Genomic DNA, 25,987 nt, shown 5'->3' on the forward strand with positions numbered 1-25,987 from the left:
GCGTATGTGTTTCACACCAACCCAAAAGAAACCAAATTTGCTCGAATTTGGAAAAGGGAATAGGCATCCGATGTATAAAGTAAGGTGTCTAAATGGAACTGAAATAGCTTTGAATGATTTGGTGTTTGTTATTCACAGGGTAAAGTTCAATATTAGCTTTTAAAAATCCGAGGCACGAGCGATCTCAGAACACATGCGTGTGACAATATTATAACAGATCGAAGGTCCTGAACGGCCTATTCTGCGTCATATCCCAAAATAAGTTCTAGACAGATGGAAACTACAGAAAGAGTGGGTAATGCAGCAGGATCCTCTTTTGAGATAGTATGGATGGAAGTCAGGAACAGGAAGGGAGCAGTTACTCTATTGGGGGTATTCTGGTAGCAGCAGACATACAGAGGATCAAATTGGGAGGCAGATTTTGGAAAGGCGCAAAACTAACAGGGTTGTTATCATGGGTAACTTTAACTTCCCTAATATTGATTGGCACCTGATTGGTTCCCAGTATTTAGATGGGGCAGAGTTTGTTAAGTGTGTCCAGGACGGATTCCTGTCACAGTATGTGGACAGGCCGACTAGGGGGAATGCCATACTAGATCTAGTACTAGGTAATGAACCGGATCAGGTCATAGATCTCTCAGTGGGTGAGCATCTCTGGGGCAGTGACCACTGCTCCCTGGCCTTTCGCATTAACATGGAAGAGGATAGAATCAGAGAGGACAGGAAAGCTTTTAATTGGGGAAGAGCAAATTATGAGGCTATAAGGCGAGAACGTGCGGGTGTGAATTGGGATGATGATTTTGCAGGGAACTGTACTATGGACATGTGGTCGATGTTTAGAGATCTCTTGCATGATCTTGCATGATGTTAGGGATAAATTTGTCCCTGTGAGGAAGATAAAGAATGGTAGGGTGAAGGAAGCATGGGTGACAAGTGAGGTGGAAAATCTAGTCAGGTGGAAGAAGGAAGCATACCTTCCTAAGGTTTAGGAAGCAGGGATCAGATGGGTCTATTGAGGAATAAAGGAAAGCAAGAAAGGAGCTTAAGAAGGGGTTGAGAAGAGCAAGAAGAGGGCATGAGAAGGTCTTGGCGAGTAGGGTAACGGAAAACGCCAAGGTATTCTTCAATTATGTGAAGAAATAAAGGATGACAGGACTGAAGGTAGAACCGATTAGAGATAAAGGTGGAAAGATGTGCCTGGCGGTTGCGGAAGTGAGCGAGGACCTCAATGAATACTTCTCTTCGGTATTCACCAATGAAAGGGAACTTGATGATAGTGAGGACAATATGAGTGAGGTTGATGTTCTGGAGCATGTTGATAGTAAGGGAGAGGTGGTGTTGGAGTTTTTAAATTACATTAGGACGGATAAGCCCTCGGGGCCTGAAGGAATATTTCCCAGGCTGCTCCACGAGGCAAGGGAAGAGTTTGCTGAGTCTCTGGCTAGGATCTTTATGTCCTCGTTGTCCACGGGACTGGTACCGGAGGACTGGAGGGAGGCGAATGTTGTCCCCTTGTTCAAAAAAGGTAGTAGGGATAGTCCGTGTAATTATAGACCAGTGATCCTTACGTCTGTGGTGGGAAAGCTGTTGGAAAAGATTCTTAGTGATAGGATATCTGGGCATTTAGAGAATCGTGGTCTGATCAAGGACAGTCAGCATGGCTTTGTCAGCATGGCTTTGTGAAGGGCAGATCGTATCTAACAAGTCTGATAGAGCATCTTGAGTAGATGACCAGGCATATAGATGAGGGTAGTGCAGTGGATGTGATCTATATGGATTTTAGTAAGGCATTTGACAAGGTTCCACGCGGTAGGCTTATTCAGAAAGTTAGAAGGCATGGGATCCAGGGAGGTTTGGCCAGGTGGAATCAGAATTGGCTTGCCTGCAGAAGGGAGAGGGTGGTTGTGGAGGGAGTACATTCAGATTGAAGGATTGTGACTAGTGGTGTCCCACAAGGATCTGTTCTGAGACCTCTACTTTTCGTGGTTTTTATTAACGACCTGGATGTGGGGGTAGAAGGGTGGGTTGGCAAGTTTGCAGACGACAGAAAGGTTGGTGGTGTTGTAGATAATGTAGAGGATTGTCAATGATTGCAGATAGACATTGATAGGATGCAGAAGTGGACTGAGAAGTGGCAGATGGAGTTCAACCTGGAGAAATATGAGGTAGTATACTTTGGAAGGACAAACTCCAAGGCAGAGTACAAAGTAAATGGCAGGATTCTTGGTAGTGTGGAGGAGCAGAGGGATCTTGGGGTACATGTCCACAGATTCCTGAAAGTTGCCTCACAGGTGGATAGGGTAGTTAAGAAAGCTTATGGGGTGTTAGCTTTCATAAGTCGAGGAATAGAGTTTAAGAGTCGCGATGTAATGATGCAGCTCTATAAAACTCTGGTTAGGCCACACTTAGAGTATTGTGTCCAGTTCTGGTCACCTCCCTATAAGAAGGATGTGGAAGCATTAGAAAGAGTACAGAGGAGATTTACCAGGATGCTGCCTGGTTTAGAAAGTATGCATTATGATCAGAGATTAAGGGAGCTGGGGCTTTACTCTTTGGAGAGAAGGAGGATGAGAGGAGACATGATAGAGGTGTACAAGATAATAAGAGGAATAGATAGAGTGGATAGCCAGCCCTCTTCCCCAGGGCACCACTGCTCAATACAAGAAGACATGGATTTAAGGTAAGGGGTGGGAAATTCAAGGGGGATATTAGAGGAAGGTTTTTTTACTCACAGAGTGGTTGGTGCGTGGAATGCACTGCCTGAGTCAGTGGTGGAGGCAGATACACTAGTGAAGTTTAAGAGACAACTAGACAGGTATCTGGAGGGATTTGAGGTGGGGGCTTATATGGGAAGTAGGGTTTGAGGGACGGAACAACATTGTGGGCCAAAGGGCCTATACTATGCTGTACTATCCTATGTTCTATGTTCTATGAAGAGTTAAAGGGCTGGAGCAAAACGGCATTTGATAAGACAGGAGAATGGTCCGTGGAGGAAAGGGAAGTAGGAGGGGCATGATTTGGTGCTGATAGGCATGTGACGACAAGAGGTAAGAGACCATAGTGAGGACATTGAAGAAGAGGGAGAGAGAATGGTGAAAAAAAAAGTTTCTGGAAGTTCGAGAAACTGATGTTCATGCCGTCAGTTTGGATAATTATGGTAACAAAATAAGTAGCGTCATGCCCATATTCCATTCTCACAACACACAATGAATGCACATTGCTACAACAGTTACCCGGCTATCCATGCTACATATGGACAGATTTTCTTCTCCGCGAGTAAAACTTAGGTAACATGACGATGAATTCGGAAATGAAGGGTATGTGTAGAAAATTCAGACAAGACATTGAACTTAAATAACATATTCATATTTGCTAAAACACGTGTAAAGATTACGCTGAGGTTATGCGTGGTCTGAATCGATTTATTCTCTGTATTTGCATCTCAACTGATGAAACCTATATTGTCAGCTGTCCATAGGGACGGAGTCTATGTGTCCGCTGAAGAGATCACTTTCACTTGTAAAACATATAAGTGTCTATATTCGAAGGGAACATTTCTCCTGAACCAAAAAGGGGAAGATGTGTCCAGTGAATTCAGATACATTTCTGAACGAGACAGCGCCAAGTTTACTAACATGGCAATGTCGACCGGCTCCGAAGATTACAGCTGTTCTTACACATGCGAAAATGTAGAATCGGAGAAAAGTGAATCGGTGCAAATAACTGTCCTAGGTGAGTTTAATGTTTGTCAATTTAAGGATATGTTGTATTTACTGATGCCTGCGAGTGATGGAAAAATATTTAGACTGACAGGGGTCATAAAGAGAAGATTAAAATTTACTTTCACTCCCGCCCTCCCAGACTCCTTCATGTGTTTGTAATGAGCATGTCTTCGCCAGAGTTATAAAGTCCTGGAACAGTACAGCACAGAAACAGGACCTTTGGCCTATCTAGTCCGCTCCGGAAGATTTAAACGGCCTACCCCCATCGGCCTACACAGGGAACATAGGCTTCCACACCCCTATCATTCATGTACCTAGCGAAACTTCTCTTATTTGTTGAAATTGAACTCACATGCACCGCTTTCACGGACCTCTGCTTCGTGCTCTCACAACCCCCTGAGAGAATACCTTTCGCCGCAAGTTCCCCTTAAACTTTTAGCTTTCACACTTAACCCATGCCCACTTGTTGTAGTCCTTCCAAACTTCAGTAGAAACACCCTGCTCGCATTTACCCTATCTCTTAATTTTGCATACCTCTATCGCATACCTCTATCAAATCCCCTCTCAATTTTCTACGTACCATTAAATAATATACAAACCTGTCAATATTTCCATATATCTCAGGTCATCCAGAGCTGACAACATCCTTGTAAATTTTCTCTGTACTTATGCAAACTTCCTTATATTATTTCTGCAATTATGTGAAGAAAGCTACACACAATACTCAAAATTAAGCCCCACCAATGTCTTATACACCTGCAATATAATATCCCATCTCAGGTACTCAGTCCTTTGATTTATGAAAGCCAGTGTGTCAAAATCTTCCTCTCCGACCCTATCAAACCGGAAAGATACTTACAGTGAATTATGGACATGTATTCCCATATTGTTCCTTCCATCGCATTCCTCAGTTCCCTCCCGGTTACTGCATAAGACCTACGCTGGTTGGTCTTCCCGAACTGCAACAACTCTCATTTTTCTGCACTTAATTCCATCTGCCATTTTCAGCACATTTTTTTCTTGCAAGTCTAGATCCCATTGCAAGTCATGATAGTTTTTCTCGTTGTCCACTTCACCCCCAATCTCGATGCCATCGGCAACTATGCTAATCCAGTTAACCACATTATCATTCAGATGGTTGATAGAAACGACAAACAGTAACATACCGAGCACCGAACCATGCAGCACTCCGATAGTCACAGGCCCCCAGTCCGAAAGGCAACTATCTACTATTCTCTGGATTCTCCTACAAAGCTGATGTCCAATCCAATTTACTATCTCATGTTGAATGCCAATGACTGACAAATCCTGACCAAACCCCCATGTGGAACTTGGTCAAATACCTTGCTGAAGTCTATGTAGACAACATTCACTGCCTCGTCTCCATCAACTTTACTGGTAGTTTCATCGACAAACTCGATAGGATTTGTTAGACACAACTTACCTCGCATGAAGCCACACTGACTAGCCTTAATCAGTCCATTTCTATCCAAATGCACATATATCGGGTCCTTTAGAATACCTTCCAATATCCTTCCCACTTCTCGCGTCAAGCTCACAGGCCTTTAATTTCCTTGTTTATTTTTAGGTCTTTTCTTAAACATCAGAAAACATTGGGTATCCTTCAATCCTCTGGTATCTGACCGGTCGTTAAAGATGACTTAAACATCTCCGTTGGTGCCCCGGACATTTCCACCCTTGCCAATCCGCAGGGTCCAAGGGAATACATTGTCAGGTCTTGGGGAACTATCCATCCTAACTTTCCTCAAGACAGCAAACACTTCGTGCTCTGTTACCTGTACAGGGTCCATTACGTTGATGCCGTCTCGCCTCTCTACTGTAGACTGTGCATCCATCTCCCGAGTAAATACAGATGCAAATAAATAAACAAATAAATAAAAATAAAATAAAATAAAATCACCTGAGATCTCTCACATCTCTTTTGGCGCCCGGCCTTGATTGCCATCCTGATCTTCCAGAGAACAAGTTTTGTCCCTTGCAACACACACAAAATGCTGGGGGAACGCAGCAAGCCAGAGAGCATCAATAGGAATAAGCCCAGTCGAGGTTTCGGGTGACGTGTCGGCCTGACAAAGGGTCTCGGCCCGAAATGTCGACTCTGCTTAGTCCTACGGATGCTGTCTGGCTTGCTGCGTTCCACCAGCATTTTGTGTGTGTTGCGTGAATTTCCAGCATCTGCAGATTTCCCCGTGTTTTTGTGCCTTGCAATCTTTTTGCTCTGAGGATATCTCTGGAAGCCCTTAGAATTCTCCTTCACCTTGTCTGCTTAAGCATGGGCATGTCTTCCTTTAGCGTTCCAGGTTCTGTAACTGTCTTCTTGCATTTCTTGTGCTCCAGAAGCAACTCGTTTCTTCGTATCTACCTATACCTGCAATGCAGCCTCCTCTGTTCCTTTACCAGGATCTCAATATATTTTGTTTATCCACACGTTTTCTTTACCTGCTCCTGTTATCATTACCTTTTATTCTGACAGGCACATGCAGTCTTTGTGCTCTCAGATTTTCAGTTGTGAAGACTTCCTGCTTACCATGTACATCTTTGCCAGAAAACAGTCTGCCCTAATCAACTTTTGCCAGATTGTTGCTGATACAATCAAAATTGGCCTTTATGCAACTCAGAATCTCAACCCGTTGACTAGGTCCATCTTTTTTTTTCAAATTTACTCTGAAACTAATGCAATGTGATCACGAGATGAAACGTGTTCGCCTACACAACCCTTTGTCACCTGCCCGATTTCATTCCCTTATAGCAGATCGCACAGTCTTTTGCTGAGACTTCTACGCACTGATTCAGGTAACATTCGCGAACACATACCACAAACATTTCCCATCTAGTCATTTTACAGAATGGAGTTCCCCGTCAATTTGTGAAAAGGTAAAACCATGTCCGATAACAAGGTAATGTTTCTCAGAACAGTCTGCGATCTCTCTACAAATATGTTCCTCTAAATCGGTTGGTCTGTAATATAGTCCTGTTAATGTGGCCATAGTTTTCTTATTCCTCAGTTCCATCCATAAAGACTCACTAGCCACTAAATGTTACGCAAAACTTTGTGAACTCCAAGTGAAGTAGCGGCGCTGCAGTGAGTGCCCTCTTCATAATTACATTTACGCGCGAGGCCTAGAACAGGTACTCTGAAAGAAAAAGACTGAGCAATATAAAATTGCTGACCCTTTCCAGCTCTGATCGTCTGATGAAGACTGGCTCATAGACGTCTGGTATCCCACTCTTGAAGTCAAAAATCAGCTCTTTAATCTTGATCACATTGTGTAAGAGATTGTTGTCATGGCAACTGTCTGACAGGTACTGAATCTCTCTTCTGCTTGCTGACACGTCAGCACCATTCATTCCGCCTTCGACAGTGGTATGGTCAGCAAACTTGACAGACCCCTCACAGTCTCCATCCAGCTAACAGAATTCATCTGCCACTTGTTTCATACTCATCACCTGCAGCCTATTTAATCCCTTATCACCCACAGTCCCTCCTTACACATCAAGCCGTCCTGATTCAAACAATTGCTCTTCATCTTAACTCATCCTGCCGGAAGTTTAGCCTGCTCCCTATGTTTAGTGCCTCCTGGTGGCTTGTCTATTACTAAAGATTTTGTTTATTGCTAAAACATCGACCTCTTCTGCTTTTGTGTCAAGCGTTCTCAATATTTTCTCACACTAAGGCTAATTTCCTAGTTTGTTCCGAGAATTGTAAACAGAAAACTGCTATCGGTATTCATAAGCTGCGTTACTCCTTTATGGACTAGTCATGTTAAGTCTTCCTCATGCTCCGAATTTAAATCTAATAGTCATAAACCTTAGCATTAATTGCCATCCGCAGTGTTCTGCTTCGGTGTTTCTGTTCTTCTGATCTTTGTTTTCCTGCATCACCTGCCACACTAAATCCGATTTTTGTTTCCATCAGTAGCAATTAACCCATATAATTACAAGCACCTTCTGGCAGAGTAGATGTAGACACGATATTTGCTACAGTGGAGGCAGCTATGATTAGAGGGCAAATATGAGAAAGCATGTGCTGGTATTGGAGACATTTCAGAGGATAAAGTCTATGTCTCAGCTGAATGGATCAAGTTAACTAGTTGGATAACTGGTTCGGTACATTCCGATGGCATCTTTCACCTGTACAATAACCGACAACCAGTAAATGAAAAACCGTCACAGTGAGGCAGGGCGACGTTCACCATTGCAAGTGGAGGTGATGCATCGAGCGTTTACACGTGCACAGCGTCCGGTAGAAAGATATCCTCAGGAGTAAGCAAAAAAATAAAGAGAATGCTTTGTAAGTGTTCGTTACTATGGCACACCTCAGCTACAGTTGCAATTTTTGTCCTGTATGCATATTTGTCACCACCTTAGATTCGGACGACGACAGTGGTATTGTCAGCAAACTTGATTGTAGCATGAATGCTTTGCCTAACCATTGCTCTAAGAACCAGTGACATGGCGCATATTAGAATAAATATGCAGTTGCAATAGAATATCTCAACTCGTAACCGTCGCTACCTTCTCTTGCTTTTATTGTTATTGGACCGGTCTTCTTGTGGGAAATGCTGGAAGATCAGCTACCAAATTTCAACATATATAAGTCGTGGTATTTTTTTTCCGGACTTTAATGAAAGGCACGCGTAAACCAAGACTGCTAAAGATTTCCACGGGCTATTTTAATCATTTCCATGCCATATCTATAAGGTACGCTCGTGCTCGCGTTCTCTAGCCTGCAAATGAAGATCGCGCCCAGTCTCACCCAGCCAATAGGATTCACCTGTCACTCGTTCCAGGTTCATCACCTGCAGCCTAATTAATCCCTTATCTCCCGAAGTCCTTCGTCACTCATATACCATCCAGCTTCAAGACGGTTTTTCTCGTCTTCTCTCTTCCGCCCTAAAGCTTACCCTGCTGCCTGTTGTGTTTAGTTTCTGTTCTCTCCTGTTTTGTTCCCATTGGTGCCTTATCTATTACTACTAATTTCATTTGTGCCAAACCGTCTCCCCTACTTCGCTTTTGGGTCAAGCCTTCTCTATATTTTCTGATAGTGTTACTTTGAGCTAATGTCCTGGTTTGTCCGGAGAATTATAAAAAAGCTGCTATCGCTATTCATGAGCTGCATTATCCCTTTATAGGCTATTCATATTAAATCTCCCATATGCTCGGAATTTAAACCCAATATTCATTAATATCTGCGTTAATTGCCATCGGCAATTTTTCTGCTTCGGTGTTTCTGTCGTCGTGATCGTCGTTTTCCAGCATCCCAAGCCACACTAAATCGTATTTTTTCTGTATGAACGAGAGTATTTACCCCTTATAATCACAGGGGCGTTCTGATAGATTTGATATGGAGACGGTCTTTCCTCTAGTGGGGGAGTCTAGGAATGGAGGCCAAATATGAGAAAGGATGAGCTGGGATTGGAGACGATCCAATGACGTTTCAAGGGAAAGATTCAGCATGTGAAAGGGTTAATGTATACGCAGCGTTTGCGGCTCTGGACGCTACTCGCTGGTGCGTAAAAAAAAAAAATAAAGGTTATGCAGTCTCATTAAAAGAACTTGGACTTTGAAAGGCCTGCGTAGACTGGATGTAGAGATGATGTTCCCCATATTGTGAGAGTCTTGGAACAGAGGACACAGCCTCGGGTCGAAGGATGGTCATTTCGAACAGAGATGAGGAGGAATTTCTTCTTCTAGAGGGTGATGGATGTGGTATTCATTTCCACAGTTGTCTCTGGAGGCCGTCTTTGGCTATATTTAAATGGAAACGATAGGTTCATTATTAGTATGGCAGTCAAAGGTAGCGTGTGGAAAACAAGGATTACAGGGTTAAGAAGGATAATAAATCAGCCAGGATGGAATGGTGGAGCGGACCTTACAGGCGGAATGATCTCAGTTTGCTCCTATGGTTTATGTTCTTATGTCTAGGTTTACCAAAATAGTTGCATGTCGCAGCTATTTCTTGCATTATTGTTCGCATGATTTATTTCCTTCTCTCTGCACACAGGCGCTTTGACGGTCTTTTTTAATGTATTCTTTTGGGTTTCTTGCCCTCTGGCACACCAACTCCAAATTAAACTTCTGTCATGGCCCGCATTCCGGTTCACGGTCCGCTACTTCGATCCTTGCTCCGGTATTTCCTGTTTTCTCCCTTGTTCTGTTGGGTGCCCTAATTGAGACACCTGTTTCTCATTTCGGGCTGGCACATAAGTACCTCGGCAAACCAGGGATTATTCGCTGTACTGTTCCCTTCCCCTTCCTTCTGAAGCCTCGCCTGCATCCCCGTCAAGTTCAACCGCCGGAGTGGGACCGGAGCCTTGCCACGCCAAGATAAGGAACTATCTATCGTTTAGTTTGGAACTATCTCTTTGTGTCCCCGTGATTAGTGTCCACGTCAAAAAAGAGTCCCGGTCCTCTGTCCTGTTCCCATTGAGGGGTACCGGCTCTGTGTTCTGTGTTCCCATGTTCCAAGTTCCAGGCGCCTTGTTCCAGTCCTGTCCAAGTCAAGACTTGTCGTCTCGTCCTGTTCAGGTGTCCTTCGTCCAGTACAGGAGTCCCTCGGCAGTTTACCTCGGCAAGTGTCCTCGGCAATCATCCTGGCCTTGTGTCCGAGAAAGAGCCCTGGCCCTGAGTACTAGAAATGGTTCCGGCCCTGCGTCCAAGAAAGGTTCCTGGTCCTGCGCTCCAAGGAGGAGTCCCGCTCCGTACCCATGAGCCTAACCAAGCCAAGTCCAAAAGCCGAACCAAATCTAGATCAAGAGACCCGTACTGTGCTGGACTTACCTCGCCCAGCCCAGGAGATTCCTCGCACAGTGCAGGAGTACCTCACCCAGCCTGCTGCTGGAAATTCCTCGTCCTGTGCTGGAGATCCCTCGCCCAGCCCCAGGAGTAACTCGCCCAGCCCGATGCTGCTGTTCACTTGTCCTATGCTGGAGTTCCCTCATCCTTTGCTGGTGTTCCCTCATCCTGTGCTGGTGTTCCCTCGTCCTGTCCAGGAGTCTCTCGTCCTGTCCGAGCCACGTTCAAGTACGTCGTCCTGTCCAAGCCACGTCCAAGTACCTCGTCCAGTTCAAGCCACGGCTTTGTGATCTCGTTCTGTCCGTGTGCCTCGTCCTGTGCAGAAGTTCCACGTCCAGTCCCCTAACCACGTCCTGCCCTTGCCAAGATCCTAGTGCCGAGTCCAAGCCAATACACGGGATCCGGTTCCGAGTTAAGACCCAGGTTCCGAGTTAAGACCCAGGTTCCGAGTCCCAACCAAGACCGAATTTCCGGGTTGTTGTCCGGGCTCTGGTTCCAAAGTTCCGAGTTCCTAGACCAGGCCCTGTCTCCTACTCTCGTTCAGGGCCTGTATCGTATGTCCAGCATCGTTTCTTCCCGTGCTTTCTCGACAAACCTATTCCTGTTCCTAGTATTTCAGTGTCTGTGCCTTGCATTTGGGACAGCTCCCAGCGCTGCTTTGTGACAGATTCACCAATGTCCAAAACGACTTCCATATAATATCCTATCTCAAGTACTCAGTCTTTTTAATTATGAAAGCCAATGTGCCAATATCATCATGCCCTACGCTTTCAAGCTGTAACGCTGCTTTCAGTGAATTATGGACCTGTATTCTCATAATGTTCCTTCCATCGCATTCCTCGGTTACCTCCCGTTCACTGTGTAAAACCTATTGAACTGCATCACGTGCAGTTTTCTGCACAAAATTCCGTCTCACATTTGCAGTCCATTTTTCTAGCTAGTCCAGATACCGTTGCATGATATGTTAGTCCTTCTCGTTGACCACTACACTACCAATCTCGGTGTCATCCGCAACATTGCTGATCTAGTTCACCTCGTATCATCCAGATCGTTGATATATGTGATAACAACATACCCAGCACCGACGAATGCTGCTCGCCGCTAGTCACAGGCCTCCAGTCAGAGAGGCAATGATTCACTACCACTCTCTGGCTGTCCAACAAAGCGAATGTCTAATCATACGTCCAACTGTACAGAAACGCATACTGCTATCGCTGCTCATTAGCTGAATTACTGCTTTATAGCGTGGTCCTATTAAATATCGCACATACTCTGAATTTAAAACCAATGTTCATAATTGCAATCCGAAATGTTCTGCTTCGGCGTTTCTGTCCACGTGATCACATGAGACACTGACTCCGATTTTTATTCTGTTCCGTAGTATTTAACCCCTATAATCAGAAGTCCTTCTGGTAGAGTGGATGTAGACACCATGTTTGCTACAGTGGAGACATCGAATACTAGAGGGCAAATATGAGAAAGGATGTGTGGGAATTGGAGACATTTCAGTCGCGTCACAAGAGAGATTCAGCAAACGAAATGTTTAATATTATATGCACCCATTGAGATTCTGGTGCCCATTCACTGAAGTTTAAAAGAATAACTGGGGGTCTCATTGAAAGCTTTTGAACTTTGAATGGCCAACGTAATGTGGACGTGAAGAGATTGTTTCATTTAGTGGGATGTTTCGCAGTTCCACCCATGAATTATCATTCAACAAGTTCTGAAATCTGCCCTGACAGCATTGCTGTGACATTTTCTCTGACTAGAAACACCAGCGCTCCTCTTTTAATCCCACCGGCTATGGTGTGTCTGGAACAAAGGACAATCACAATACTGAGCTGTCAGTCCTGCTCCTCCTACAGCCAGATCGCACTGATGGGTATACTATCATAATTCCAGATGTTGACCTATGCCCTGAATTCAATTGTCTTTTCAACCATACCTCTTGCTTTGGCTTAACGTTTACGCAGCTCTGGATTTTACTGGCATAGTGCTCAACAGTTTGATTTCTGAATTCGTCTGAGATCTAACAGTATCTATCTCTCCAACAATTCTACGAACTCTTCTGGTCCTCTGGTATCCATCTTCTTGCTTCTCTGGATGGATCCCACCCTCGGATCCTTGCAGCACGAGCAAAGCTTCCTGTTGGGATATTAGTCCCCTTCCAGTTCAGTTGCAAACTGTTTTTACTGTACAGGATCCACCTTCGCTGGAAGAGTGGCCAATGATCCAAACATCTGGTGCCTTCTTCCCTGACAAATCCTTAGCCACATGTTCAACTGTATAGTATTCCTATTTCAGGCCGAGTAACTCATGGCACTAGTAGCAACCGTGTAGGTCATTATCCTGGAGTTCCAGCTTTTAACTTAGCATAACTTTCCAGTAGATCCTTCGTTCAATCATACAGACAACCGTCACTTATTGTCTCCACGAAAGTCTCTTCTACATATACAAATTAACGGGGGTGGGGACGGTATTATACGATGGGAATTAAGAATAAGAAATAGGTAGTTGCACAGAATGGGATTTGCACGGAGTTAGTGAGAATTTTGATTCCATACGCTTGAGTACAGTCTGAATCAATTAAATGTCCTTCTTTCCAGCTTGGCCAGCGAGACCTCGAATAAAAAGTGACCGAACGGATAACGTCTATCTATCAGATGAACCGGTCAAATTAACTTGTGCGACTACTGCTCCGGCATGTTCCGCTGGCACCTTTCACCTGTACAGCAACCAACGAGAAATAGAGCAAGCGCCAACAGAGCGAAAGAGCGCGACGTTCACCATCGCGAATGGAGGTGATGCATCAGGCATATACAGTTGTTTATACACGTGCACGGTGTCTGGTAGAGACATTACCTCAGAAGAAAGCGACAAGATAGAGATAACAGTGGTGGGTGAGTGTTTTGTTTTCCTATTCAACCAGGTGACAAATGTATGCTATTGGAGCACGAGTATTTCGACAGGGAGGTGCGGCCTATGGTGGTGCAAACACAATATCTAGTCACACTCATCTTGGTTTGACACGTGTGTACTACGACCAAGCATACCTCCTCTTCAATCTTCCCGTTTTGTCGCGAATCATATTTTGCAGATATTCAGATATGATGGGCACAATAGAAAGTTGAAAGTTCGAAGTAAGTTTATTGTTGAAATACGTTTATGTCACCATATCCAACCCTGTGATACATTTAATTGCGGGCATACTCAACGAATTCGCAGTCCAAAAATAATCGTAATAGGTTTTATGAAAGACCACGCCAATGTTGGCACTCAACTAGGTGCAAATAGTAACAAATTCCAAATACGAAAGGAAAGAAATAAGACTAGTAATACATAAATAAGCAATAAATATCGAGAACCTGAAATGAAGAGTCCTTGAAAGAAAGCCTAGAAATTGTGGGATATTTCAATGTCCGGGCAAGTGAAGTTGGGTGAAGTTCTCCCTTTAGGTTCAAGAGCCTGATGGCTAAAGGATAATAACTGTTCCTAAAGCTGGTGGTGTGAATCATAAGGGTTTTGTACATTCTTCCTGATAGCAGCAGCGAGAAGAAAGTAAGTCACTGATGAGCGGCATCACTGATGATTGATGCTGCTTTCCTGCGACCGCTCTTCGTGGAGATGTGTGTATTGGAGGAGAGTAATTTCCCCGTGATAGAATGGGCCATATCCATTACTTTTTAAGTGATCTTCCGCTCAAGGTAGTTTGTGCTTCCATACCAGGCTGCGATGCAACGAGTCAATATACACTCCAGTACACATCTACAGAAGTTCGTCGAATTTGCAGATGTAATGCTGAATCATCGCAAAATCCAAAAGACATAGAAGCGCTGCCGTGCTTTCCCCATAATTAAAATTACGTGCTCGGACCAGAACAGGTCTTCCGAAGTAATGACACTGAGCAATGTAACATTGCTGATCGTTTACACCTCTGATTGTCTGATGAGTACGAGATCATTGACACTTGGATTACCCGTCCTAAAGTCAATGTTCAGCTCCTTAATCTTGATCATATTTTGTGAGAGTCTGTTACTATGGCCCCGTTTAGCCAGATTTTCAATCTCTGTCCTGTATGTGTATTTGTCACCAGCTTTGATTCGGCCTACTACGGTGGTATCATCAGCAAACGTGAACGTTGCATTGAAATTGTGGTTATCCTAACATTCACAAGCATGAAATGAGTAGAGCAGGGGAGGCTAAGCACACACCTGTACCTGTGTAGATGGTAATCGGGAAGATAATGTTAGCAATCAGAACAAATCGGGATCTCCAAGTGTGGAAATCGAGGATGCAAATGCACAATGAGGTATTGAGGTCAAGGTCTTGAAATTTATTGATTAGCGTCGTGCGGTTGATGATGTTGAGTGCCGAGTAGTAGCGCATGTCGAGATGATTCTCTGTTGCGTTAAGAACCAGTGACATGGCAGCTGTTGCTCCGGTGGGCAAATTGAGGCGCATATTAGAATATGTATGCATTTGTCAAAGACTGTTTCACGTCTTAACCGCCGCTGCTTTCTCCTTGCTTTCATTGTTATGGGAGAGGTCTTCTCGTAAGAAATGCTGGAAGTTCGGCTCCCAAGTTTGATCATAAGTATGCTAACCGAAGACTGATAAAGATTTCCATGGGCTCTTTATATCACTTCCATTCCAGATCTATAAGTTCTGCTCGTGCTCGCATCCCCAGCCTGCAAATGCAGTCGCGCCGAGTCTCCACCCAGCCAATAAGATACACCTGCCTCTTGTTCCAGGCTCATCACCTGCAGCCTCATTAATCCCTTATCTCACAAAGTCTTTCTTGACTGATGTACCATCCAGTTTCAAACGGTTTTTCTCGTCTTCACTTTTCCTCCCTAAACTTTACCCTGCTGCCTGTTGTGTTAGCTTCTGTTCTCTCCTGTTTTGCTCCACTTGGTGCCTTGTCTATTACTCCTGACTTCATTTGTTGCCAAACCGTCTCCCCTACTCTGCTTTTGGGTCAAGCCTTCTCTATATTGTCTGGCACTGTCACTTTGAGCTAATGTCCTGGTTTGTCCGGAGAATTTTAAAAAATGCTGCTATCGTTATTCATGATCTGCATTACTTTATTGACTCTTAATATTAAATCTGCATCGTGCTCGAAATTTAAACACAATATTCATAAATATCTGCGTTAATTGCCAACTGCCCTTTTCTGCTTCGGTGTTTCTGTCATCCTGATCTTTGTTTTCCAGCATCACAAGCCACACTAAATCGTATTTTCTCTTTATGATCAATAATATTTACCCCTTATAATCACAGGCGGGTCCTGATAGGTTAGATATGGACACGATGTTTCCTATCGTGGGGGAGAATAGTACTGGAGGGCAAATACGAGAAAGGATGAGCTGGGCTTGGAGACGATCCAAATGGCGTTTCATGAGAATGATTCAGCAGATGAAAGGGTTAACGTATGCGCAGCGTTTACGGCTCTGGACCCTACTCACTGGTGCGTAAAAAAAAAAGGTTATGCAGTCTCACTAAAAGACTTTGGACTTTGAAAGGCCTGCGTAGGCTGGATGTAGAGATGATGTTCCCCATAGTGTGAGAGTCTTGGAACAGAGGACAGAGCCTCCGATAGAAGGATGATCCTTTCCAACAGAGATGAAGATGAATTTCTTATTCTAGATGAATGTGGTATTCATTTCCACAGTAGTATCTGGAGGCCGTCACTGGGTATATTTAAATGGAAACGATAGGTTCATCATCAGTATGGGAGTCAAAGGTAGCGTGTTGAAAACCAGAAGAACAGGGTTAAGAAGGATAATAAATCAGCCATGATGGAATGGTTGAGCAGATCTTATCGGCGGAATGATCTCAATTTGCTCAGCTGTCTTATATGTTCTTATGTCTAGTTTTACCAAAATAGTTGCATGTCGCAGCTACTTGCTTGCATTATTGTTTGCATGATTTATTTCCTTTTCTCTTCACATTGGGGGTTTGACGGTGTTTTTAATGTAGTCTTTTGGGTTTCTTGTTTTCTGGCACGCCAAATTCAAATTAAACTTCTGTCATGGTCCGCATTCCGGTTCACGGTCCGGTCCTTCGATCCTTGATCCGGGTTTTCTTGTTTTCTCCCTTGTTCTGTTGGGTGCCTTAATTGAGACACCTGATTCTCGTTTCGGGCTGACAAATAAGTACCTCGGCAAACCAGGGATTGTTCGCTGTACTGTTCCCTTCCCCTTCCTTCTAAAGCCTCGCTGCATCCCCGTCAAGTTCAACCGCCGGAGTGGGACCGGAACCTTGCCACGCCAAGATAAAGAACTATCTATCGTTTAGTTTGGAACTATCACTTTGCGTACCCGTGTTCAGTATCCGAATCAAAAAAAGAGTCCCGGTCCTCGTTCCTGTTCCCATGGAGGGGTCCCGACTATGTGTAAAGCCCCGGCCGTAAGTCCTGCTCCCAAGAGAAGTCCCGGCTCTGTGTCCTGTGTCCCTGTTTTCCATTTTCCAGGCGCCATGTTCCAGTCCTGTCCAAGTCATGTCTTCGTGGTCTCGTCCTGTTCAGGTGTCCCTCGTCCAGTCCATGAGTCCTTCGGCTGTTTACCTCGGCAAGTGTCTCGGAAATCATCCTGGCCTTGTGTCCTAGAAAGAGGCCAGTCCCTGCATCCAAGAAAGGGTTCCGGCCTTGAGTCCTAGAAACGTTCCCGGCCCTGCGCTCCAAGAAGTAGTCCCGGCTCCGTACCCAAGAGCCTAACCAAGCCGAGTCGAAGAGCGGAGCCAGACATAGATCAAGAGCCACGTCCTGGGCTGGAGATTCCTCGCACAGCCCAGGAGTACCTCGCCCAGCCTGGTGCTGGAGATTCCTCGTCCTGTGCTGGAGATTCCTCGCCCAGCCCAGCAGTACCTCGGCCATCCCGGTGCTAGAGATTACTCGTCCTGTGCTGGAGATTCTTCGTACTCTGCTGGAGATTCCTTGCCCAGCCCCGGGAGTTACTCGCCCAGCCCGGTGCTGGAGTTACCTCAACCTGTGCTGGAGTTCCTTCGTCCTGTCCAGGAGTCTCTCATCCTGTCCAAGCCACGTCCAAGAACCTCGTCCTGTCCAAGCCGCGTCCAAGAACCTCGTCATTTCCAAGCCACGTCCAAGTACCTCATCCAGAACAAGGCACGGCTTTCTGTTCTCGTCCTGTCCATGTACCTCGTCCTGTGCAGGAGTTCCACATCCAGTCCGGTAACCACGCCCTGCCCTTTGCCAAGATCCTAGTCCCGAGTCCTACCCAATACCTGGGATCCGATTCCGAGTCAAGACCCAGGTTCCGAGTCCCAACCAAGGCCGAAGTTCCGGTTCGTTGTCCAGGCTCTGGTTCCGGAGTTCCGAGTTCCTAGACTAGGCTCTGAATCGTAGTCTCGTTCAGGGCCTGTGTCAATGTCCAGTGTAGTTTCTTCCGTTGCTTTCTTCACAAACATAGTTCTGTTCCTAGTACTTCACTGTCTGTGTCTTGCATTTGGATCCGCTCCTAACGCCCCCTTATGACAGCTTCACCAATGTCTAAAATGCCTTCCATATAATATCCTATCTGAAGTACTCAGTCTTTTGACTTACGAAAGCCAATGTGCCAATAACATCATGTCCTACGCTTTCAAGCTGTAACACTGCTTTCAGTGAATTATGGACCTGTATTCCCATATTGTTCCTTCCATCGCATTCTTCAGTTACCTCCCGTTCACTGTGTAAAACCTATCGAACTGCATCACTTGCTATTTGCTGCAGAAAATTCCGTCTAACATTTTCAGCCCGTTTTCAAGCTGGCCCATTTACCGTTGCATGTTATGATAGTTCTTCTCGTTGACCACTGCACTACCAATCTCGGTGTCATCTGCATCATTGCTGATCTCGTTTACCTCGCATCATCCAGATCGTTGATATAAATGATAACAACGTACCCAGCACCGACGCATGCTGCTCGCCACTAGTCACAGGCCTCATGTCAGAGAGGCAATGATCGAGCACCACTCTCTGGCTGTCCAACAAAACCAATGTCGAATCATATGTCTAATTGTACAGAAACACAGACCGCTGTTACAATTCATTAGCTGAATTACTCCTTAGTCCTATTAAATCTCCCACATAATCTGAATTTAAATCCAATGTTCATAATTGCCATCCGAAATATTCTGCTTAGTGATTCTGTCCACGTGATCTTTGCTTTCCTGCATCACATGACACAGTAAATCCGATTTTTATTCTGATCCGTAGTATTTAACCCCTATAATCAGAAGCACTATCTGGTATATTTGATGTAGACGCGATATTTGCTACAGTGGAGACATCAAATATTGGGGGGCAAATATGAGAAAGGATATGTGGGTATTGGAGACATTTCAGTCGCGTCAGAAGAAATATTCAGCAAATGAAATGGTTAATTTATATGCACCCATTGAGATTCTGGTCCCTATTCACTGGAGTTTAAAAGAATAAACAGGGTGTCTCATTGAAGGCTTTTGAACTTTGAATGGCCGATGTAGAGTGGACGTGAAGAGATTGTTTGATTTTGTGAGATGTTTCGCAGTTCCACCCATAAAGTATCATTCAACAAGTTCTGCAGTCGATCCTGACAGCATTTCTGTGACATTTTCTCTGACTAGTAACACCAGCTCTCCTCCTTTAATCCCACCCGCTATGGCAAAAGCAACAGAAAACCGGAATACTGAACTACCAGTCCTGCCCTGCCTGCAGACAGTTCGCACTGATGGGTATACAATCATAATTCCAGGTGTTGATCTCTGCCCTGAATTTAACTGTCTTTTTAATCATACCTTTTGCTTTGGCATTGTGTTTACGCAGCTCAGGATTTTACTGACATCATGCTCAACATTTTGTTCACGACTTTGTCTGAGGTCTGAAAACATCTATCTCTACAACAACTCTTCTAACTCTTCTGGCCCTCTGGTTCCCATCCTCTTTCTTCTCTGCAATGACCCCACACTCGGATCCTTGTGTCACGAACAAAGCTTCCTGTTGGGATATTAGTCCCCTTCCAGTTCAGTTGCAAACTGACTTTACTGTACAGGATCCACCTTCGCTGGAAGAGTGGCCAATGATCAAAACATCGGGCGCCTTCCTTCCTGAACAAATGCTTAGCCACCTGTTCAGCTGTATAGTATTCCTATTTCAGGCCGAGTAACTCGTGGCACTGGTAGCAACTGTGTAGGTCATTATCCTGGAGTTCCAGCTTTTAACTTAGCAGAACTTTCGAGTAGATGTTTCGTTCAATCATACAGACAACCGTCACTTATTGTCTCCACGAAAGTCTCTTCTACATATACAAATTAACGGGAGTGGGGACGGTATTATACGATGGGAATTAAGAATGAGAAATAGGTAGTTGCACAGAATGGGTTTTGCACGGAGTTCGTGAGAATTTTGATTCCATACGCTTGAGTACAGTCTGAATCAATTAAATGTCCTTCTTTCCAGCTCGGCCAGCGAGACCTCGAATAAAAAGTGACCGAACGGATAAAGTCTATCTATCAGATGAACCGGTCAAATTAACTTGTGCGACTACTGCTCCGGCATGTTCCGCTGGCACCTTTCACCTGTACAGCAACCAACGAGAAATAAAGCAAGCGCCAACAGAGCGAAAGAGCACGACGTTCACCATCGCGAATGGAGGTGATGCATCGGGCATATACAGTTGTTTATACACGTGCACGATGTCCGGTAGAGGCATTACCTCAGAAGAAAGCGACAAGATAGAGATAACAGTGGTGGGTGAGTGTTTTGTTTTCCTATTCAACCAGGTGACAAATGTATGCTATTGGAGCACGAGTATTTCGACAGGGAGGTGCGGCCTATGGTGGTGCAAACACAATATCTAGTCACACTCATCTTGATTTGACACGTGTGTACTACGACCAAGCATACCTCCTCTTCAATCTTCCCGTTTTGTCGCGAATCATATTTTGCAGATATTCAGATATGATGGGCATAATTGAAAGTTGAAAGTTCGAAGTAAGCTTATTGTTGAAATACGTTTATGTCACCATATCCAACACTGTGATACATTTAATTGCGGGCATACTCAACGAATTCGCAGTCCAAAAATAATCGTAATAGGTTTTATGAAAGACCACGCCAATGTGGGCACTCAACTAGCTGCAAATAGTAACCAATTCCAAATACAAAAGGAAAGAAATAAGACTAGTAATACATAAATAAGCAATAAATATCGAGAACCTGAAATGAAGAGTCCTTGAAAGAAAGCCTAGAAATTGTGGGATATTTCAATGTCCGGGCAAGTGAAGTTGGGTGAAGTTCTCCCTTTAGGTTCAAGAGCCTGATGGCTAAAGGATAATAACTGTTCCTAAAGCTGGTGGTGTGAATCATAAGGGTTTTGTACATTCTTCCTGATAGCAGCAGCGAGAAGAAAGTAAGTCACTGATGAGCGGCATCACTGATGATTGATGCTGCTTTCCTGCGACCGCTCTTCGTGGAGATGTGTGTATTGGAGGAGAGTAATTTCCCCGTGATAGAATGGGCCATATCCATTACTTTTTAAGTGATCTTCCGCTCAAGGTAGTTTGTGCTTCCATACCAGGCTGCGATGCAACGAGTCAATATACGCTCCAGTACACATCTACAGAAGTTCGTCGAAGTTGCAGATATAATGCCGAATCATCGCAAAATCCAAAAGACATAGAAGCGCTGCCGTGCTTTCCTCATAATTAAAATTACGTGCTCGGACCAGAACAGGTCTTCCGAAGTAATGACACTGAGCAATGTAACATTGCTGATCGTTTACACCTCTGATTGTCTGATGAGTACTAGATCATTGACACTTGGATTACCCGTCCTAAAGTCAATGTTCAGCTCCTTAATCTTGATCATATTTTGTAAGAGTCTGTTACTATGGCACCGCTTAGCCAGATTTTCAATCTCTGTCCTGTATGCGTATTTGTCACCAGCTTTGATTCGGCCTACTACGGTGGTATCATCAGCAAACGTGAATGTTGCATTGAAATTGTGCTTATCCATACATTCACAAACATGAAGTGAGTAGAACAGGGGAGGCTAAGCACACACCTGTACCTGTGTAGATGGTAATCGGGAAGATACTGTTACCAATCAGAACAAACCGCGATCTCCAAGTGTGGAAATCGAGGATGCAATTGCACAATGAGGTATTGAGGTCAAGGTCTTGAAATTTATTGATCAGCGTCGTGCAGTTGATGATGTTGAGTGCCGAGTAGTAGCGCATACCCTGTCGAGATGATCCTTTGTTGCGTTAAGAACCAGTGACATGGCAGCTGTTGCTCCGGTGGACAAATTGATGCGCATATTAGAATATGTATGCATTTGTCAAAGACTGTTTCACGTCTTAACCGACGCTGCTTTCTCCTTGCTTTCATTGTTATGGGAGAGGTCTTCTCGTAAGAAATGCTGGAAGTTCGGCTCCCAAGTTTGATCATAAGTATGCTAACCCTAGACTGATAAAGATTTCCATGGGCTCTTTATATCACTTCCATTCCAGATCTATAAGTTCTGCTCGTGCTCGCATCCCCAGCCTGCAAATGCAGTCGCGCCGAGTCTCCACCCAGCCAATAAGATACACCTGCCTCTTGTTCCAGGCTCATCACCTGCAGACTCATTAATCCCTTATCTCACAAAGTCTTTCTTCACTCATGTACCATCCAGTCTCAAACGGTTTTTCTCGTCTTCACTTTTCCTCCCTAAACTTTACCCTGCTGACTGTTGTGTTAGCTTCTGTTCTCTCCTGTTTTGCTCCACTTGGTGCCTTGTCTATTACTCCTGACTTCATTTGTTGCCAAACCGTCTCCCCTACTCTGCTTTTGGGTCAAGCCTTCTCTATATTGTCTGGCACTGTCACTTTGAGCTAATGTCCTGGTTTGTCCGGAGAATTTTAAAAAATGCTGCTATCGTTATTCATGATCTGCATTACTTTATTGACTCTTAATATTAAATCTGCATCGTGCTCGAAATTTAAACACAATATTCATAAATATCTGCGTTAATTGCCAACTGCCATTTTCTGCTTCGGTGTTTCTGTCATCCTGATCTTTGTTTTCCAGCATCACAAGCCACACTAAATCGTATTTTCTCTTTATGATCAATAATATTTACCCCTTATAATCACAGGCGGGTCCTGATAGGTTAGATATGGACACGATGTTTCCTATCGTGGGGGAGAATAGGACTGGATGGCAAATACGAGAAAGGATGAGCTGGGCTTGGAGACGATCCAAATGGCGTTTCATGAGAATGATTCAGTAGATGAAAGGGTTAACGTATGCGCAGCGTTTACGGCTCTGGACCCTACTCACTGGTGCGTAAAAAAAAAAAAAAAAGGTTATGCAGTCTCACTAAAAGACTTTGGACTTTGAAAAGCCTGCGTAGGCTGGATGTAGAGATGATGTTCCCCATAGTGTGAGAGTCTTGGAACAGAGGACAGAGCCTCCGATAGAACGATGATACTTTCCAACAGAGATGAAGATGAATTTCTTATTCTAGATGCTTTAAATCAGCCATGATGGAATGTTGAGCAGATCTTATCGGCGGAATGATCTCAATTTGCTCAGCTGTCTTATATGTTCTTATGTCTAGTTTTACCAAAATAGTTGCATGTCGCAGCTACTTGCTTGCATTATTGTTTGCATGATTTATTTCCTTTTCTCTTCACATTGGGGGTTTGACGGTGTTTTTAATGTAGTCTTTTGAGTTTCTTGTTTTCTGGCACGCCAAGTTCAAATTAAACTTCTGTCATGGTCCGCATTCCGGTTCACGGTCCGGTCCTTCGATCCTTGATCCGGGTTTTCTTGTTTTCTCCCTTCTCCGGTGGGTGCCTTAATTGAGACACCTGATTCTCATTTCGGGCTGACAAATAAGTACCTCGGCAAACCAGGGATTGTTCGCTGTACTGTTCCCTTCCCCTTCCTTCTAAAGCCTCGCTGCATCCCCGTCAAGTTCAACCGCCGGAGTGGGACCGGAACCTTGCCACGCCAAGATAAAGAACTATCTATCGTTTAGTTTGGAACTATCACTTTGTGTACCCGTGTTCAGTATCCGTATCAAAAAAAGAGTCCCGGTCCTCGTTCCTGTTCCCATGGAGGGGTCCCGACTATGTGTAAAGCCCCGGCCGTAAGTCCTGCTCCCAAGAGGAGGCCCGGCTCTGTGTTCTGTGTCCCTGTTTTCCATTTTCCAGGCGCCATGTTCCAGTCCTGTCCAAGTCATGTCTTCGTGGTCTCGTCCTGTTCAGGTGTCCCTCGTCTAGTCCATGAGTCCTCCGGCTGTTTACCTCGGCAAGTGTCTCGGAAGTCATCCTGGCCTTGTGTCCTAGAAAGAGGCCAGTCCCTGCATCCAAGAAAGGGTTCCGGCCTTGAGTCCTAGAAACGTTCCCGGCCCTGCGCTCCAAGAAGTAGTCCCAGCTCCGTACCCAAGAGCCTAACCAAGCCGAGTCGAAGAGCGGAGCCAGACATAGATCAAGAGCCACGTCCTGGGCTGGAGATTCCTCGCACAGCCCAGGAGATTCCTCGCACATCCCAGGAGTAGCTCGCCCAGCCTGGTGCTGGAGATTCCTCGTCCTGTGCTGGAGATTCCTCGCCCAGCCCAGCAGTACCTCGGCCATCCCGGTGCTAGAGATTACTCGTCCTGTGCTGGAGATTCTTCGTACTCTGCTGGAGATTCCTCGCCCAGCCCCGGGAGTTACTCGCCCAGCCCGGTGCTGGAGTTACCTCAACCTGTGCTGGAGTTACATCATTCTGTGCTGGAGTTCCTTCGTCCTGTCCAGGAGTCTCTCATCCTGTCCAAGCCACGTCCAAGAACCTCGTCCTGTCCAAGCCGCGTCCAAGAACCTCGTCATTTCCAAGCCACGTCCAAGTACCTCATCCAGACCAAGACACGGCTTTCTGTTCTCGTCCTGTCCATGTACCTCGTCCTGTGCAGGAGTTCCACATCCAGTCCTGTAACCACGCCCTGCCCTTTGCCAAGATCCTAGTCCCGAGTCCTAGCCAATACCTGAGATCCGGTTCCGAGTCAAGACCCAGGTTCCGAGTCCCAACCAAGGCCGAAGTTCCGGTTCGTTGTCCAGGCTCTGGTTCCGGAGTTCCGAGTTCCTAGTCTAGGCTCTGAATCCTAGTCTCATTCAGGGCCTGTGTCAATGTCCACTGTAGTTTCTTCCGTTGCTTTCTTCACAAACATAGTTCTGTTCCTAGTACTTCACTGTCTGTGTCTTGCATTTGGATCCGCTCCTAACGCCCCCTTATGACAGCTTCACCAATGTCTAAAACGCCTTCCATATAATATCCTATCTGAAGTACTCAGTCTTTTGACTTACGAAAGCCAATGTGCCAATAACATCATGTCCTACACTTTCAAGCTGTAACACTGCTTTCAGTGAATTATGGACCTGTATTCCCATATTGTTCCTTCCATCGCATTCTTCAGTTACGTCCCGTTCACGGTGTAAAACCAAACGAACTGCATCACTTGCTACCTTCTGCAGAAAATTCCGTCTAACATTTTCAGCCCGTTTTCAAGCTGGCCCATTTACCGTTGCATGTTATGATAGTTCTTCTCGTTGACCACTGCACTACCAATCTCGGTGTCATCTGCATCATTGCTGATCTCGTTTACCTCGCATCATCCAGATCGTTGATATAAATGATAACAACGTACCCAGCACCGACGCATGCTGCTCGCCACTAGTGACAGGCCTCATGTCAGAGAGGCAATGATCGAGCACCACTCTCTGGCTGTCCAACAAAACCAATGTCGAATCATATGTCTAATTGTACAGAAACACAGACTGCTGTTACAATTCATTAGCTGAATTACTCCTTAGTCCTATTAAGTCTCCCACATAATCTGAATTTAAATCCAATGTTCATAATTGCCATCCGAAATATTCTGCTCAGTGATTCTGTCCACGTGATCTTTGCTTTCCTGCATCACATGACACAGTAAATCCGATTTTTATTCTGATCCGTAGTATTTAACCCCTATAATCAGAAGCACTATCTGGTAGATTTGATGTAGACGCGATATTTGCTACAGTGGAGACATCAAATATTGGAGGGCAAATATGAGAAAGGATATGTGGGTATTGGAGACATTTCAGTCGCGTCAGAAGAAATATTCAGCAAATGAAATGGTTAATTTATATGCACCCATTGAGATTCTGGTCCCTATTCACTGGAGTTTAAAAGAATAAACAGGGGGTCTCATTGAAGGCTTTTGAACTTTGAATGGCGGATGTAGAGTGGACGTGAAGAGATTGTTTGATTTCGTGAGATGTTTCGCAGTTCCACCCATAAAGTATCATTCAACAAGTTCTGCAGTCGGTCCTGACAGCATTTCTGTGACATTTTCTCTGACTAGTAACACCAGCTCTCCTCTTTTAATCCCACCCGCTATGGCAAAAGCAACGGAAAACCGGAATACTGAGCTACCAGTCCGGCCCTGCCTGCAGACAGTT

General features: G+C 44.9%; 2 protein-coding genes and 1 pseudogene across 5 annotated transcripts in view; 2 read left to right on the top strand and 1 right to left on the bottom strand.

The window, feature by feature from the left end:
• The window catches only part of LOC134338864 (histone H2A type 1-like), a 597,857-nt pseudogene that overhangs the window by 421,618 nt on the left and 150,252 nt on the right, over nt 1-25,987 (top strand).
• LOC134339082 (histone H2A type 1-like) overlaps nt 1-25,987 on the bottom strand; it is a 318,239-nt gene that overhangs the window by 151,488 nt on the left and 140,764 nt on the right. The window lies entirely within an intron of this gene.
• LOC134339080 (immunoglobulin superfamily member 1-like) overlaps nt 1-25,987 on the top strand; it is a 77,229-nt gene that overhangs the window by 6,522 nt on the left and 44,720 nt on the right. For 3 of the 4 annotated variants that reach the window (XM_063035386.1, XM_063035389.1, XM_063035388.1), the window contains 2 exons: nt 13,145-13,438; nt 19,975-20,268. In XM_063035386.1, coding sequence (XP_062891456.1) covers nt 13,145-13,438; nt 19,975-20,268 — 588 coding nt within the window. The remainder of the gene's footprint in view (nt 1-13,144; nt 13,439-19,974; nt 20,269-25,987) is intronic. The other variant, XM_063035390.1, reaches the window with a different exon arrangement.

This window comes from Mobula hypostoma, chromosome 28 (assembly GCF_963921235.1).
Source record: "Mobula hypostoma chromosome 28, sMobHyp1.1, whole genome shotgun sequence".
Taxonomy (NCBI): Eukaryota; Metazoa; Chordata; class Chondrichthyes; order Myliobatiformes; family Myliobatidae; genus Mobula; species Mobula hypostoma.